Genomic DNA, 17,996 nt, shown 5'->3' with positions numbered 1-17,996 from the left:
ATTTTGAATTAAATGTGTAATGTATAAAATAATAATAATAATATGGGGCGTCCTTAAAATATTATGGTTGTTTATCAAGTAATTTATTTATTAAGTTAAGTTATTTCTAATACTTGTGTTAAACCAATAGAATTTACTCAATTTAGTTATTTAAAATTCTCTTTTATGGACGCCTTAAAAATTTGACCATAGTTTTTATTAAGTTACTCTTAATACATTTTGTTTTCCTACGTTAATAAGCTTATACATAATTTTAAGCTTCTATTGTTTCATTGACCAAATTTTAAAACATGTTAACTGCCCTACCATTTTAGTTTTTACTTTATTTTTACTATTTTATATTATAAATTATTTTTTTTTTAATTTTATGACAACAATGATTGTGTTTAACTGGTTTGTTGTGCTATTTAAAGAAAACTGGCCAAATAATTACTGTTTTTTTATTTATACAAAACACACTGAACTCAAATATATACTAAAACTTTGACCAAAATCATGGTATCATAGAACAACATGTCAAAATCTGTAATTGGTATGCCAGAGGGTAGTCCACTTGTATATAAAATTGTAGTTTTTATCCATTCTTTCGACCGAATGTGTAAAAAAAAACAATTAGGTATAAAAGATGTTTACTATTACAATTATTTAAAATATATGATACACAGTGTACCATACACTTACTTTCCATTTATCTTCAATACTTTGATTCCCTCTTGGAGTAATATCATATTTCCATCATTAAATCTAACTTTATGGAAATATAATAAGAATTGGCAGTAGTATTCTTCTATTAGCCATGGAATTATGATACATTTATGTTTTGTGGTGTGGAGTGGAAGTAAAGCCACTCATGACCCACCACCAAGGTTCTTAGCATTAAACAATTGTACTGGGGTAAAACTGAACTTTTTATCGACTTTAAAAATTTTCCTGTGTGTCTACCTCAGCAACCCCATTATGAAACTTGAAATTCTGATGCACGGGATCGGCTAGTTTTATTATATAATTTTAAATTTTAAATCTTAAAACTCATTCTATCATGTTTCTGTTCTGATTCTTAGACATATCGCATAGATACTACATAAGACTGTAAACCAGTGGTTCTCACTATGCGGGCCGCATGTGGCCCTTTAACAAATTTTTTGCGGCCCGCACTAAAACAGAATTTTACATACTAAAATTCAACATTATACGCTCGAGTAAATAAAATAATTATATTAAAATAATATTTTTTTAACTTTTATAACTTATAATTGAGGCGCATAGAACCACAACAGCTTAACCCACAAAGTGTTTTTATACAGTACGGGCAATTAAAGATTTGACTATTTTTCAAAAAATTTTTTTTCTTATAAAATCCACTCATAGATAATAAACTCACATTTTATATTATATTATAAACCATTGCCTTTAAAACCGCCTATAATAATATTATATCAATCTGAAACGTTTTTTCACATAAAAGAGAATTATATTTTTTGTGGGTTAAGCTGTTGTGGTTCTATGCGCCTCAATTATTATCATTCAAAATGTAACTAGGAACTAGAATCCCAGGGAATAAAAATATACTTTTTGTCAATATTATGCACAAATTTAAATTTTTTATTGCATGCGGCCTGTAAGTAATTTTCTAAAATAATATTTGGTCCTTTCCAAAATCCTAGTGGGGACTGCTGCTGTAAACTGTTTATCATGAATCATGATTCATGAGCATCAATCGATGAATGTATAAAAGAAGCCTAAAAGCTTTAAATAAAGAATTAAAATGTATTAAGACTCATCTTAAAATTGTCTAGACTCTAGACCTTATATTACATAATTTTAAACTTCTTAAAGTTTTTTTTTTTTACATTACATTTTTTTTATTGGGTCATAAGCTTGTAAATTGAATACAAGGTTCCTCATAACTCATAAGTTATTATAGTAGATGTTCAAAAATACTAAACATACTAAGCATTTGAAGTTAAAATGTTCACAAAATTTGTAATAATTCCAACAATTTTCAAACTATTCAGCAAAATATTATTGTATCATTTTGGAAATATTTCAGTTAATGGGGGAGGGCTCCATCTATAAAAAAAAATTACTTTTAGACCATTTTTTTTGTTATGTTTTTCGAATTAAATTACTAGAAAATGATGTTTATTGTTACTCCCTGCACCACCACAAGCTTAGCTTAAAGGTGTAGGTAATTTTTTTTATTATTTCTAAATACTTTGTATAATTTGTGTTTTTCAAATAATAAAAAAAAATCTTTCAATTCAAAAAAAAAAAAAAAAAGCCAGACAAAACTGGAGGAATTTGGTTTGACGGATTTTTATTTTGAAAACGGATTATGATTGATTAACAAGTTTACTAGGTCTTTCTTTTTACCAGAGGCAGTTTTTAATGCTCCAATTATATTGTTAGTGTCATAACTCATAATGAATAATATAAATAATTTTATACAAATATATCATATTTTTATCCATGTATATCACGGCTGAAAACAATAGATATTCGAAATTCGCTCGACCGAAACATAGTAAACTTGGTAGGTACCATGATAATCAGTTTTAAAAATTGAAATCCGTCAAACCTGCAAATTCCTTCAGTATTTTTAGCTTTTTGGTCTAAAACCACTTTTTTAAATAGAAAAAAGTTTATCTAATTTAAAATCATTATTCATTGCCAATGCCTGCGCGTACGTAAGTATATATTCGCCGTTAATAACGACCGACCTTAATGAAATATTAAAAAATATTTTGACGTTGAGCTATTTATATACATTTTCAATCTTTAAATTTTGATAAAACATTGTTCATGTAAAAAACTTTAAATATGTAGTACAAGATTTCTCGTAAGTTGTTCATATACCATATAAAAAATATCAAAATTACAATATAGTCACAATATTTTTTAAAAGCGTTTACACTTTCAATTTTGACAAAAATCTTAAAAATCGTGGTATTTTACAAATAATTTTCTAGTTAGAAATACAATAAGTATATCATACGCTGTAACAAAAGTATCTAACGAATATACGTAGGTATAAACTCGGTGTTTTTAAATAGATATTTTTTATTTTAAATGGACGAAATTATAGATATTTAAACAAAGGTTAATAATTTTAGTTTTTTTTTTTTGTAATTTAAAAATATTATTTGTGAGTAGTAAATAGTAATAAGTTATATTTTTGAAGTATATTATAATATTTTATAGTATAAACAACTAAAAAAATGTTTATATCAATAAAGAACTATAACGAGTCGAAATATTTTGAAAATGTTATCATGTACAGAATATGATAAAATAATCATTTGATGAAAATTTCAAGTACCTACGGTTATTAGTTTTTGAATAACGACAAAAAGAACATCGTTGTAGCCTATGAGAATTTGTTAATTTTCGGGTGAATATTCAATGTCTAACTTCAAAAGCTCGTAAAAATTTTTAATCCTCATCCAGTTGTTCTGAAATGGCTTTCTGGCTATATAAAAGGCAATATTATTTATTATAAGTACATCCACTCTCCTTACAACAACAATGGTATGAAGGTGTTTTCTGCAGAAAGGAAGCCTAAGCAAGAAAGCCTACGAGGCTTAATAAATACCCACATCAATGACATTGTAAATTATATATTATTATTTATTATACACAAAATAGGTTAAAATATTTTTTTAAATGTTAATAGTGTCGTTTAATTTTAGATTTATATTTCATGAGTATATTTTTTTAAGTGTGTAAAATAAAAATTGGTTGGTAACCATTGAAGTACCTACTAAATTTTATAAAAAAGCAATGGAGCTTTTCAAAACTCAGCCATGGCTCTTAGAATAATGTTGACTATTCGAATAACTTCAGCTAGAGCAGAACGCAAATTCTCAAAGTTAGGACTTTTAGAAATTTATTTAAGACATGAGACGTATCACGCCTCAAGAGCGTTTTTCTGGCTTGGCTTTATAAGAAGACCCCGAACATTTTTAAATTATGAAAAAATCATTGAAGATTTCGTGGCTTATAGGTCTAGAAAAATATATATGACTATATAAGTATAGCACTGTTACTAATACCCTCTACACGTTTACATCGTGCAAGATATATATATGACGAATTTCGGTTACTGAGTTACTCTGATAAGGTAAAATATAAATATATATAATATATTCATAATATATAGGTAATATTTATACTAAAAGCGCAGCACCACTATCGGCAATCAATGTACTTATTTGGCATAGGACGGGCTGGTCTATAACAGTAAAAGGTCTATGACCTAACAATGTAATATTATGTATTTCATTTTATTTTTTTGAAGTACCTACCTATTAATGAAAAACTATTTTTAACACGTGTATTTACATTTATATTTTTGTCTTTTAGTTTATCTAATTTTGTATGATTAAAATAATTCTTGTCACGCCTGCACCGAAGTTTGGTTTCGATAGCGGTTGGAGTGTTGAAGGGCGGGCGGTAAAGTGGGAATCCCTAATAGTGCCGGGCGATAAAGTGGAAATCTCCAAAAGTGGCTGCGCGCACATTTCACGCGCGACGCGCGTATACTCTGCACAGTCACTAAAATAGTGAAATCTATACCACGGCCGTCGGTTCCTTACAAATTATAAACTTTTGGTTACATCTCGTAATCATAGTATAATCTCCATGCGTGAAGCTTTAAATAAATAAAACCAAATCGTTTCTTTCATGAAATATATTGTTGTCGTATAATAAATAGTCTAGTTGTTGCATAGATCCCTGCATTACCTTTGACGTTATCGATGAAATGCAGTGGCGTGTAGTCCAGGTTCGCCAGGAATGATTGTAAGTTATATGTAACTATCAAAAAATTGATATAACTATTTATTTACTGATTATAACATTAAAATGTAGGGTCCACAAGGCTTACCTGGTCCAACTGGAAACCCAGGTGAACGAGGTTTACGCGGTGAAAATGGTCCACAAGGTGTAGACGGACCTCCCGTGAGTTTAAGAAGATAATTTAGTTAGTTGTAGTTCCTACATATATGAACTCATTGCTTTGGTATGATTTGGTTCTAGGGCCAAAGAGGTAAAGCGGGACCTCCCGGAGTTCAAGGAGTAAAAGGAGATAAAGGAGACATAGGCCCTGAAGGAATGAAAGGTAATAAGTTATAACATTATAGAATATTATGTTATACATAGACACATAGTAGGTATTACATAAAGAATATCAGCGGTACTAACATGTATTTTTTTTTATCAAAGTTTAAAAAGTAATGTGTTTAATAGTGAGAATTAAAAAAAAAATAATAGACTATTACAATATTAAAATAATATATTTTAATACATCCACTAGTAATTTTTTAACACACAACTAATATATTTAAAATATATTTCGATTTATATAATGTAAGTATGTAACTATGATTTATGATTTTATAATTTATACAGGTCATAAGGGCTTAATGGGCTTACAGGGACTACCAGGTGCCCCAGGTGCTGATGGTCAAAAGGGTAAGATTTCTAAAAATTTGACCTTATGTTAAACACAGCTATAGAACAACATTGCTTAATATTTAAAAAGTGGCTCGGCGCGGTGCAGTGGCTGAAATCAATGACGCGACGTGATTGAGAGTAAGCAACGGTTTCTGCAACTAGTTCTTGGATGGATGACCACCCGGGTTCATAGTGCGCAATAACCTTTCCACACATACACGTATTCCTAACCGACTGTACCAACCATACCAACCTACTGGCTATTGACCTCAGTCGTCAAAGCCTCAAAAATAAATTATATATATTTTATAACTTATCATTTATCAACATGCAATTAATTATTACTTACTAGGTAATAATGGGTATCCTGGACCTCCTAGACCAGTTGGTGAACAAGGAACAAAAGGTAATAGAAGTTATACTTTTTTATGAGTATAATTAATATTAGAATAATGAAGTAGTTACCCATATGCAGTTAAAAATAATTTGCAAATTCAATTAGGACCCCCCGGACAAGATGGAAATCCTGGATTACAAGGTTTAGTGGGACAACCTGGTCCTAGGGGTTAGTATGTTATTATTGTATAGTTCTTTAAATGTTGAAATAATAAATCATCATAAATATTTAAGGATTTACAATCACCTTGTATGCCCAGTATTTAATTTTTTTGCCAGTTTTATTTACTTGCAATATTTGAATTGAAATGTATTTCATACATAGTAATAGTAAACATAATATTTAAATATATTATATAGTTTCCATGAGAACGGTCAACTATACTATTAAAATAACATTTGTCTTTCACTTCATAATTTATTGTTTAAAGATTGCGCTTACAGTTACTCGCCTTCTTCTCTTTAAAACAGAAATGTCTTCAAATACGCTAAACCAGTTAGATGTGTTGGATGATGTTAGTACCACGAGCCGTGCAATGGTGGTCACCAGAAAGACGGTTCGACGTAAAAGCCGAGCGTACATCATGCCTTTGATTATGTTAAAACGGCCCATGGATTTATACGAGGGATTGTCGAGCCGTGCTAAATATTACGGTGCCATGGCCGCAAAAAGACTGCAGACTACGTATTATGCCAACATTGAAGTGGCGATCGAGGCAAAAAAGAACACGCCGACCGATTTAATAGACCAAATAACGGAATCGATATTCCGGAAGCTGGTCGCGGCTTGTCTGCAGGACTTGCCGCTGGTCGTCGGAAAAACGGTTCGTCGTAAACGCCGAGCGTACATAATGCCTTTGATGTCGTTGAGCCGGCCAATGGATTTACACGGGGGATTCTCGAGCCGTGCCAAATATTTCGGTGCCATGGCCGCAAAAAGATTACAGACAACGTATTATGCCAACATTCAAGCGGCGATCGAGGAGGAAAATAAATTGCCGACCGATTTAGTGAAACAATTTATGGGTTCGATAATCCAGAAGCTGGTCGCGGCTTGGGTACAGGACTTGCCGCTGGACGGTTGTGCACAAGACTTGCCGCTTCAGAATTCGCCTTTCGAAATAGTGGACCCCGTAATCACCGATATAACGGCAAAGAATGGACGCCGATCAATGGCTCCGACTTCGGCCAGTCGATCCGTGAATTCTTTCGATGAGGGCTGCACGAGCCGTGCGGAATTTAATGGCGTCGCGACATATTACCATAATTCTATGCCGAATATTGCAGCAATCGAATTTGAAAACGATGTGCCGTCCGGTTCGAGGAGTCTGGATTCGGTGCAGGTCACCGGGAAAAACATGAAACAAAGACGCCGAACGATTTGGTCTCGCACAAAAAAATTTTTAAGGCGTATGTTGTGCTGTAGTACAGCTACTGCAGATTAGATTATTATTGTAAATTGTAATTATTAAAAATTATATTACCTATGTATTATGTTCATGTATTATTGATAATGAAAATGTAAATTGTAAATTTGTATAAAAATTAGATTACCTATGTATTATGTTTATGTATTATACCTACACGAAATTAAATTAATTACAAATAATATGTGTTAATGTTGTATAATTCAATATCAGTTTCAATTTTATGTATTATTAACACTTCAAAAACACTTCGTTAGAACTCCGTGTAAAAAAAAAAGCTAAGAAAAAAAAAAAATTTTAGTAATGATTAAATGTAAAATGCCATTTTATAATATTACAAATACCTATGATGACAAATAAGATCAATTGTAATGTTAAATACTTAGTCAACATATTATGTTTAACTATTTGGCAGGACGTAGAAGTATACTTAAATAAATACAATTAAGTAACCATTACAGTAATTAATAATGTATCAACAATATGTTGACTAAGTATTTAACATTTCAATTGATCTTATTTGTCATCATAGGTATTTGTAATATTGTAAAATGGCATTTTACTTAATTTCCATATTATATCACGTCTTTTAAAGATTTAATCATTAGTAATTTTTTTTTTTAACTTAGCTTTTTTTTTACACGGAGTTATAACGAAGTGTTTTTGGTGTGATATTAACTATTTTTAATGTTGATGTGTTAATTATCTGGTATTCTGTAATAATAATAATCTTTAATAACCACTGGCCTCCTAATAGTAATATATAAGGAAATAATAATAAAAGTATAAACACGTCGCGAACAATCGTGTGCAAGTCACGAAATGGTTTGTTTTTGCAATTGTCAGTTGTCACTTGTCACCATAGAGTAATAATATCGTTCGTGTGTCGTCGTAGTACATCGTCGCTGCCGCCGCCGCGATGAGAGTAATGGGAATTGTTAAGCGGCGGGCCAGGGGATATTTACGATATTTTCGTTCCCCGACCCACCGCTTATCAATCCCCGCCGTTCCATACGCAAAATCGGTCTTAAAAGTACTTGAACATTTTTGCTTATAACATACAAACTATCTAACCAATCTGCTAGCGAATTCCTCTATTCCCGCCTGCACAATATTTCTGATCGATTGATACCTCATACTACTTTATATGTTCAGCCGTTTGCCCTGTAGAGCTTGGCAAAGAATTGACATAAATTAGGACGAATTTTCAATGTTAAAACTCGGTGTCCTGTTATTATACGTTAGTGGCTACTCCGCTATTTTTTTTTACTTAGCTTCGCGCCACTACCGTCGCGCTGGATAATGAACACCAAAATACAATTGAAAAAAAAGGTGAGCAAGTGACCCAGTCTTTGTGATTGGTGTGTTCAATTTTAATTCAATTATATAAAAACATTGAATGCGAAAATCGGTCCTGACTTCTGAGCGAAGACGATTTGCCATCCTAATGACAATATTACCAGGTATATTTTATGACAATATTACTGCTGTTAAGATAATTTATTTTACTATTAGACAATAGTACAATACGTAAAGTAGATTACAGTATTTTTTTCCAAAATAATTGCATTTGAAAATGTCCTTGTGTGTATACAGCAAAATAATATATATATTAATAGTTTCCAGAATAAAATGTTTTGATTATAACAAAATAACCAAAATCATTATTTGTCATTTAAATATCTAATTTTATCAACATTTTAACTACCTATATTTTTTTTTTTTTTGACAATGAATGGACAATGAATGGCATGAAGGAGCTTCACATTAGAGGCACCTGAGCTTAAAATAAATTAATTTGAATTGGTTTCTATTTAAAATTTAAGATAAAATTAATGAGGATAGGTCTGGGAAAAGATAAGATTATGTAGGTATTATAAGACAGTGTGCGATAGTATTATGGGGAGATAATGCCTTTAGCTATTAGTGTGTTTAAGACTGTGGTAAGGAGGGAAATTAATGGATTAATTAAAGAGCTTAAATTGGATATGAGTTTTGAAAAGGTATTTGATATTTGTTCTGTGATTTTATTTTGGTTGTTGGTGGCTTTTGCTAAGTATGATTTGGTTTTGGTTCTGTGTTGTGACTGTTGAAAGTGAGAGGCAGGATATTTGACTGGTTGAGACTTTTGAGCAGAATTTTTAACTATTGACTCGAATGCTGGGCATCCTTTGAAGTTTGCGGTGTGGTCTTTAGCGCATAGGGCGCATTTGGCTGGACTGTTTCGGTCCTTGGTGCACTCGATCGTCAGGTGGTTTTCACCAAATTTGACACATCGAGCTTCATGGTTGCAGTAATTCTTTGTATGTCCATAGTCTTGGCAATTATGGCATTGCGGTGGTCCACGTCTTTTTTTTATTGGTTTTTCGATTTTCACTATTGTGTTGAGAAGAGATCTAATATCATGGATATCATTGTTATTATCTTGCTGATGGATATCCACGAAGAATACTGGAAGTGGGCAGTTGTTCCTGTTTTTGGCATTGTGAATACTCTTGACTGAATGTCCCAGTTCAGTAAGAGCAGAAGTAATATCGGTGTGTAAGGTGGAACTATGTAAATTTTTGATGACGACTCTGTATGTGCGAAGGCTTGGGGGATAAACGAATGGAAACTTGCACTTGTTTCGTGTAAATGATCTATTATTGCATTGTAAGTTCGTTTATCAGTGGGTTGTACAATGAGATATGACGAAGTTGACTTACAGGTGAAACAATTGGGTCCGGCGCCCGCGGGCAAATGCATTTTAGAAACAAAATAAAAATTTAAATAAATTATATCGTGGTAATACACATTCAAACTTTAAACTAAAATCTCCAAAATCTTAAACAGTAAAAACTATTAAAAATATTTAGTTCATTAAAGACGGATTATTCAAGGGGTACCAGATTGTCAATGTTTAAAAAAATTGGCTAGAGTTAAAATCATAAAAAAAAAAATTGAAGGGAGGTGTTGGCACCCGCAGGCAAATGCATTTTAGAAAACGAAAAAAAAATTAGAAAAAATTTTACTGTAGGAATACACATAACGAAGTTCAAAGTAATTGTTCAGAATCTTAAACAGAAAAAACTTTCAAACTAATTATAGGTAGTTCATTAAAGAAGGATTATTCAACCGGTACCAGATTGTCAATGTTTAAAAAATTTGGCTAGAGTTAAAATCATAAAAAAAAAAATTAAGGGAGGTGTTGGCACCCGCGGGCAAATGCATTTTAGAAACAAAATAAAAATTTAAATAAATTGTAGTGTGGGAATACACAATCAAACTTCAAACTAATATCCCAAAAATCTTAAACAGAAATAACTATCTAAAATATTTAGTTCATTAAAGAAGGATGATTCAAAAAGGAATAGATTAACCATGTTTAAAAAATTTGACTAGAGTTAAAATCATAAAAAAAAAATTGAAGGGAGGTGTTGGCGCCCGCGGGCAAATGCATTTTAGAAACAAAATAAAAATTTAAATAAATTATATCGTGGTAATACACATTCAAACTTTAAACTAAAATCTACAAAATCTTAAACAGTAAAAACTATTTAAAATATTTAGTTCATTAAAGAAGGATGATTCAAAAAGGAATAGATTGACCATGTTTATAAAATTTGACTAGAGTAAAAATCATAAAAAAAAATTGAAGGGAGGTGTTGGCGCCCGCGGGCAAATGCATTTTAGAAACAAAATAAAAATTTAAATAAATTATATCGTGGTAATACCCATTCAAACTTTAAACTAAAATCTACAAAATCTTAAACAGTAAAAACTATTTAAAATATTTAGTTCATTAAAGACGGATTATTCAAGGGGTACCAGATTGTCAATGTTTAAAAATTTTGGCTAGAGTTAAAATCATAAATAAAAAAATGAAGGGAGGTGTTGGCGCCCGCAGGAAAATGCATTTTAGAAAACAAAAAAAAATTTAAATAAATTGTAGTGTGGGAATACACATTCAAACTTCAAACTAAAATCCCCAAAATCTTAAACAGAAATAACTATCTAAAATATTTAGTTCATTAAAGAAGAATGATTCAAAAAGGAATAGATTGACCATGTTTATAAAATTTGACTAGAGTTAAAATCATAAAAAAAAAATTGAAGGGAGGTGTTGGCGCCCGCGGTTAAATGCATTTTAGAAACAAAATAAAAATTTAAATAAATTATATTGTGGTAATACACATTCAAACTTTAAACTAAAATCTCCAAAATCTTAAACAGTAAAAACAATTTAAAATATTTAGTACATTAAAAAAGGATTATTCAAGGGGTACCAGATTGTCAATGTTTAAAAAATTTGGCTAGAGTTAAAATCATAAAAAAAAATTGAAGGGAGCTGTTGGCGCCCGCGGGCAAATGCATTTTAGAAAACGAAAAAAAATTAAGAAAACATTTTAGTGTAGGAATACACATAACGAAGTTCAAAGTATTTGCTCAGAATCTTAAAAAGAAAAAACTTTCAAACTAATTATAGGTAGTTCATTAAAGAAGGATTATTCAACCGGTACCAGATTGTCAATGTATAAAAAATTTGGCTAGAGTTAAAATCATAAAAAAAAAATTGAAGGGAGGTGTTGGCGCCCGCGGGCAAATGCATTTTAGAAACAAAATAAAAATTTAAATAAATTATATCGTGGTAATACCCATTCAAACTTTAAACTAAAATCTCCAAAATCTTAAACAGAAATAACTATCTAAAATATTTAGTTCATTAAAGAAGAATGATTCAAAAAGGAATAGATTGACCATGTTTATAAAATTTGACTAGAGTTAAAATCATAAAAAAAAAATTGAAGGGAGGTGTTGGCGCCCGCGGTTAAATGCATTTTAGAAACAAAATAAAAATTTAAATAAATTATATTGTGGTAATACACATTCAAACTTTAAACTAAAATCTCCAAAATCTTAAACAGTAAAAACTATTTAAAATATTTAGTTCATTAAAGACGGATTATTCAAGGGGTACCAGATTGTCAATGTTTAAAAAATTTGGCTAGAGTTAAAATCATAAAAAAAAATTGAAGGGAGCTGTTGGCGCCCGCGGGCAAATGCATTTTAGAAAACGAAAAAAAATTAAGAAAACATTTTAGTGTAGGAATACACATAACGAAGTTCAAAGTATTTGCTCAGAATCTTAAAAAGAAAAAACTTTCAAACTAATTATAGGTAGTTCATTAAAGAAGGATTATTCAACCGGTACCAGATTGTCAATGTATAAAAAATTTGGCTAGAGTTAAAATCATAAAAAAAAATTGAAGGGAGGTGTTGGCGCCCGCGGGCAAATGCATTTTAGAAAACGAAAAAAAATTTAGAAAATATTTTAGTGTAGGAATACACATAACGAAGTTCAAAGTATTTGCTCAGAATCTTAAAAAGAAAAGACTTTCAAACTAATTATAGGTAGTTCATTAAAGAAGGATTATTCAACCGGTACCAGATTGTCAATGTATAAAAAATTTGGCTAGAGTTAAAATCATAAAAAAAAAATTGAAGGGAGGTGTTGGCGCCCGCGGGCAAATGCATTTTAGAAACAAAATAAAAATTTAAATAAATTATATCGTGGTAATACCCATTCAAACTTTAAACTAAAATCTCCAAAATCTTAAACAGAAATAACTATCTAAAATATTTAGTTCATTAAAGAAGGATGATTCAAAAAGGAATAAATTGACCATGTTTAAAAAATTTGACTAGAGTTAAAATCATAAAAAAAAAATTGAAGGGAGGTGTTGGCGCCCGCGGTTAAATGCATTTTAGAAACAAAATAAAAATTTAAATAAATTATATCGTGGTAATACACATTCAAACTTTAAACTAAAATCTCCAAAATCTTAAACAGTAAAAACTATTTAAAATATTTAGTTCATTAAAGACGGATTATTCAAGGGGTACCAGATTGTCAATGTTTAAAAAATTTGGCTAGAGTTAAAATCATAAAAAAAAAATTGAAGGGAGCTGTTGGCGCCCACGGGCAAATGCATTTTAGAAAACGAAAAAAAATTAAGAAAACATTTTAGTGTAGGAATACACATAACGAAGTTCAAAGTATTTGCTCAGAATCTTAAAAAGAAAAAACTTTCAAACTAATTATAGGTAGTTCATTAAAGAAGGATTATTCAACCGGTACCAGATTGTCAATGTATAAAAAATTTGGCTAGAGTTAAAATCATAAAAAAAAAATTGAAGGGAGGTGTTGGCGCCCGCGGGCAAATGCATTTTAGAAACAAAATAAAAATTTAAATAAATTATATCATGGTAATACACATTCAAACTTTAAACTAAAATCCCCAAAATCTTAAACAGAAATAACTATCTAAAATATTTAGTTCATTAAAGAAGAATGATTCAAAAAGGAATAGATTGACCATGTTTATAAAATTTGACTAGAGTTGAAATCATAAAAAAAAAATTGAAGGGAGGTGTTGGCGCCCGAGGCAAATGCATTTTAGAAACAAAATAAAAATTTGAATAAATTATATCGTGGTAATACACATTCATACTTTAAACTAAAATCTCCAAAATCTTAAACAGTAAAAACTATTAAAAATATTAAGTTCATTAAAAAAGGATTATTCAAGGGGTACCAGATTGTCAATGTTTAAAAAATTTGGCTAGAGTTAAAATCATAAAAAAAAAATTGAAGGGAGCTGTTGGCGCCCGCGGGCAAATGCATTTTAGAAAACGAAAAAAATTAAGAAAACATTTTAGTGTAGGAATACACATAACGAAGTTCAAAGTAATTGCTCAGAATCTTAAAAAGAAAAAACTTTCAAACTAATTATAGGTAGTTCATTAAAGAAGGATTATTCAACCGGTACCAGATTGTCAATGTATAAAAAATTTGGCTAGAGTTAAAATCATAAAAAAAAAATTGAAGGGAGGTGTTGGCGCCCGCAGGGAAATGCATTTTAGAAAACAAAAAAAAATTTAAATAAATTGTAGTGTGGGAATACACATTCAAACTTCAAACTAAAATCCCCAAAATCTTAAACAGAAATAACTATCTAAAATATTTAGTTCATTAAAGAAGGATGATTCAAAAAGGAATAAATTGACCATGTTTAAAAAATTTGACTAGAGTTAAAATCATAAAAAAAAAATTGAAGGGAGGTGTTGGCGCCCGCGGGCAAATGCATTTTAGAAACAAAATAAAAATTTAAATAAATTATATCGTGGTAATACACATTCAAACTTTAAACTAAAATCTCCAAAATCTTAAACAGTAAAAACTATTAAAAATATTTAGTTCATTAAAAAAGGATTATTCAAGGGGTACCAGATTGTCAATGTTTAAAAAATTTGGCTAGAGTTAAAATCATAAAAAAAAAATTGAAGGGAGGTGTTGGCGCCCGCGGGCAAATGCATTTTAGAAAACGAAAAAAAATTAAGAAAACATTTTAGTGTAGGAATACACATAACGAAGTTCAAAGTATTTGCTCAGAATCTTAAAAAGAAAAAACTTTCAAACTAATTATAGGTAGTTCATTAAAGAAGGATTATTCCACCGGTACCAGATTGTCAATGTATAAAAAATTTGGCTAGAGTTAAAATCATAAAAAAAAAATTGAAGGGAGGTGTTGGCGCCCGCGGGCAAATGCATTTTAGAAACAAAATAAAAATTTAAATAAATTATATCGTGGTAATACACATTCATACTTTAAACTAAAATCTCCAAAATCTTAAACAGTAAAAACTATTAAAAATATTAAGTTCATTAAAAAAGGATTATTCAAAAAGGAATAGATTGACCATGTTTATAAAATTTGACTAGAGTTAAAATCATAAAAAAAAAATTGAAGGGAGGTGTTGGCGCCCGCGGTTAAATGCATTTTAGAAACAAAATAAAAATTTAAATAAATTATATCGTGGTAATACACATTCAAACTTTAAACTAAAATCTCCAAAATCTTAAACAGTAAAAACTATTTAAAATATTTAGTTCATTAAAGACGGATTATTCAAGGGGTACCAGATTGTCAATGTTTAAAAAATTTGGCTAGAGTTAAAATCATAAAAAAAAAATTGAAGGGAGGTGTTGGCGCCCGCGGGCAAATGCATTTTAGAAAACGAAAAAAAATTAAGAAAACATTTTAGTGTAGGAATACACATAACGAAGTTCAAAGTATTTGCTCAGAATCTTAAAAAGAAAAAACTTTCAAACTAATTATAGGTAGTTCATTAAAGAAGGATTATTCCACCGGTACCAGATTGTCAATGTATAAAAAATTTGGCTAGAGTTAAAATCATAAAAAAAAAATTGAAGGGAGGTGTTGGCGCCCGCGGGCAAATGCATTTTAGAAACAAAATAAAAATTTAAATAAATTATATCGTGGTAATACACATTCATACTTTAAACTAAAATCTCCAAAATCTTAAACAGTAAAAACTATTAAAAATATTAAGTTCATTAAAAAAGGATTATTCAAAAAGGAATAGATTGACCATGTTTATAAAATTTGACTAGAGTTAAAATCATAAAAAAAAAATTGAAGGGAGGTGTTGGCGCCCGCGGTTAAATGCATTTTAGAAACAAAATAAAAATTTAAATAAATTATATCGTGGTAATACACATTCAAACTTTAAACTAAAATCTCCAAAATCTTAAACAGTAAAAACTATTTAAAATATTTAGTTCATTAAAGACGGATTATTCAAGGGGTACCAGATTGTCAATGTTTAAAAAATTTGGCTAGAGTTAAAATCATAAAAAAAAAATTGAAGGGAGCTGTTGGCGCCCACGGGCAAATGCATTTTAGAAAACGAAAAAAAATTAAGAAAACATTTTAGTGTAGGAATACACATAACGAAGTTCAAAGTATTTGCTCAGAATCTTAAAAAGAAAAAACTTTCAAACTAATTATAGGTAGTTCATTAAAGAAGGATTATTCAACCGGTACCAGATTGTCAATGTATAAAAAATTTGGCTAGAGTTAAAATCATAAAAAAAAAATTGAAGGGAGGTGTTGGCGCCCGCGGGCAAATGCATTTTAGAAACAAAATAAAAATTTAAATAAATTATATCATGGTAATACACATTCAAACTTTAAACTAAAATCCCCAAAATCTTAAACAGAAATAACTATCTAAAATATTTAGTTCATTAAAGAAGAATGATTCAAAAAGGAATAGATTGACCATGTTTATAAAATTTGACTAGAGTTAAAATCATAAAAAAAAAATTGAAGGGAGGTGTTGGCGCCCGCGGGCAAATGCATTTTAGAAACAAAATAAAAATTTAAATAAATTATATCGTGGTAATACACATTCATACTTTAAACTAAAATCTCCAAAATCTTAAACAGTAAAAACTATTAAAAATATTAAGTTCATTAAAAAAGGATTATTCAAGGGGTACCAGATTGTCAATGTTTAAAAAATTTGGCTAGAGTTAAAATCATAAAAAAAAAATTGAAGGGAGCTGTTGGCGCCCGCGGGCAAATGCATTTTAGAAAACGAAAAAAATTAAGAAAACATTTTAGTGTAGGAATACACATAACGAAGTTCAAAGTAATTGCTCAGAATCTTAAAAAGAAAAAACTTTCAAACTAATTATAGGTAGTTCATTAAAGAAGGATTATTCAACCGGTACCAGATTGTCAATGTATAAAAAATTTGGCTAGAGTTAAAATCATAAAAAAAAAAATGAAGGGAGGTATTGGCGCCCGCGGGCAAATGCATTTTAGAAACAAAATAAAAATTTAAATAAATTATATCGTGGTAATACCCATTCAAACTTTAAACTAAAATCTCCAAAATCTTAAACAGTAAAAACTATTTAAGATATTTAGTTCATTAAAGACGGATTATTCAAGGGGTACCAGATTGTCAATGTTTAAAAAATTTGGCTAGAGTTAAAATCATAAAAAAAAAATTGAAGGGAGCTGTTGGCGCCCGCGGGCAAATGCATTTTAGAAACAAAATAAAAATTTAAATAAATTATATCGTGGTAATACACATTCAAACTTTAAACTAAAATCTCCAAAATCTTAAACAGTAAAAACTATTTAAAATATTTAGTTCATTAAAGACGGATTATTCAAGGGGTACCAGATTGTCAATGTTTAAAAAATTTGGCTATAGTTAAAATCATAAAAAAAAAAATGAAGGGAGGTGTTGGCGCCCGCGGGCAAATGCATTTTAGAAAACGAAAAAAAATTAAGAAAACATTTTAGTGTAGGAATACACATAACGAAGTTCAAAGTATTTGCTCAGAATCTTAAAAAGAAAAAACTTTCAAACTAATTATAGGTAGTTCATTAAAGAAGGATTATTCAACCGGTACCAGATTGTCAATGTATATAAAATTTGGCTAGAGTTAAAATCATAAAAAAAAAATTGAAGGGAGGTGTTGGCGCCCGCGGGCAAATGCATTTTAGAAACAAAATAAAAATTTAAATAAATTATATCGTGGTAATACACATTCAAACTTTAAACTAAAATCCCCAAAATCTTAAACAGAAATAACTATCTAAAATATTTAGTTCATTAAAGAAGTATTATTCAAAAAGGAATAGATTGACCATGTTTAAAAAATTTGACTTGAGTTAAAATCATAAAAAAAAAATTGAAGGGAGGTGTTGGCACCCGCGGGCAAATGCATTTTAGAAACAAAATAAAAATTTAAATAAATTATATTGTGGTAATACACATTCAAACTTCAAACTAAAATGTCCAGAATCTTAAACAGAAAACATTTGTGTGTATTGTTTACATTATTATAAACTATTG

At 29.8% G+C, this 17,996-nt stretch overlaps 1 protein-coding gene across 2 annotated transcripts; it reads left to right on the top strand.

The window, feature by feature from the left end:
• The first annotated feature begins 3,226 nt into the window (after window positions 1–3,226).
• LOC132941170 (uncharacterized) lies at window positions 3,227–7,696 on the top strand. 2 transcript variants are annotated; one of them, XM_061009107.1, is made up of 7 exons: window positions 3,227–4,800; window positions 4,870–4,959; window positions 5,038–5,119; window positions 5,410–5,472; window positions 5,807–5,860; window positions 5,957–6,019; window positions 6,295–7,696. In XM_061009107.1, the coding sequence occupies exons 1-7, from the start codon at window positions 4,795–4,797 to the stop codon at window positions 7,293–7,295; spliced, it is 1,359 nt and encodes a 452-aa protein (XP_060865090.1). In that variant the 5' UTR covers window positions 3,227–4,794; the 3' UTR covers window positions 7,296–7,696. The 2 variants fall into 2 exon arrangements, with proteins under 2 accessions (XP_060865090.1, XP_060865091.1); XM_061009108.1 differs by lacking the exon at window positions 5,957–6,019 and having other exon boundaries at window positions 6,322–7,696.
• The last annotated feature ends 10,300 nt before the right edge of the window (window positions 7,697–17,996 follow it).

Source organism: Metopolophium dirhodum, chromosome 3 (genome assembly GCF_019925205.1).
Source record: "Metopolophium dirhodum isolate CAU chromosome 3, ASM1992520v1, whole genome shotgun sequence".
Lineage (NCBI taxonomy): Eukaryota > Metazoa > Arthropoda > Insecta > Hemiptera > Aphididae > Metopolophium > Metopolophium dirhodum.
The sequence above is the reverse complement of the archived record's forward strand: the minus strand, read 5'-3'. Positions and strand labels throughout refer to the sequence as shown.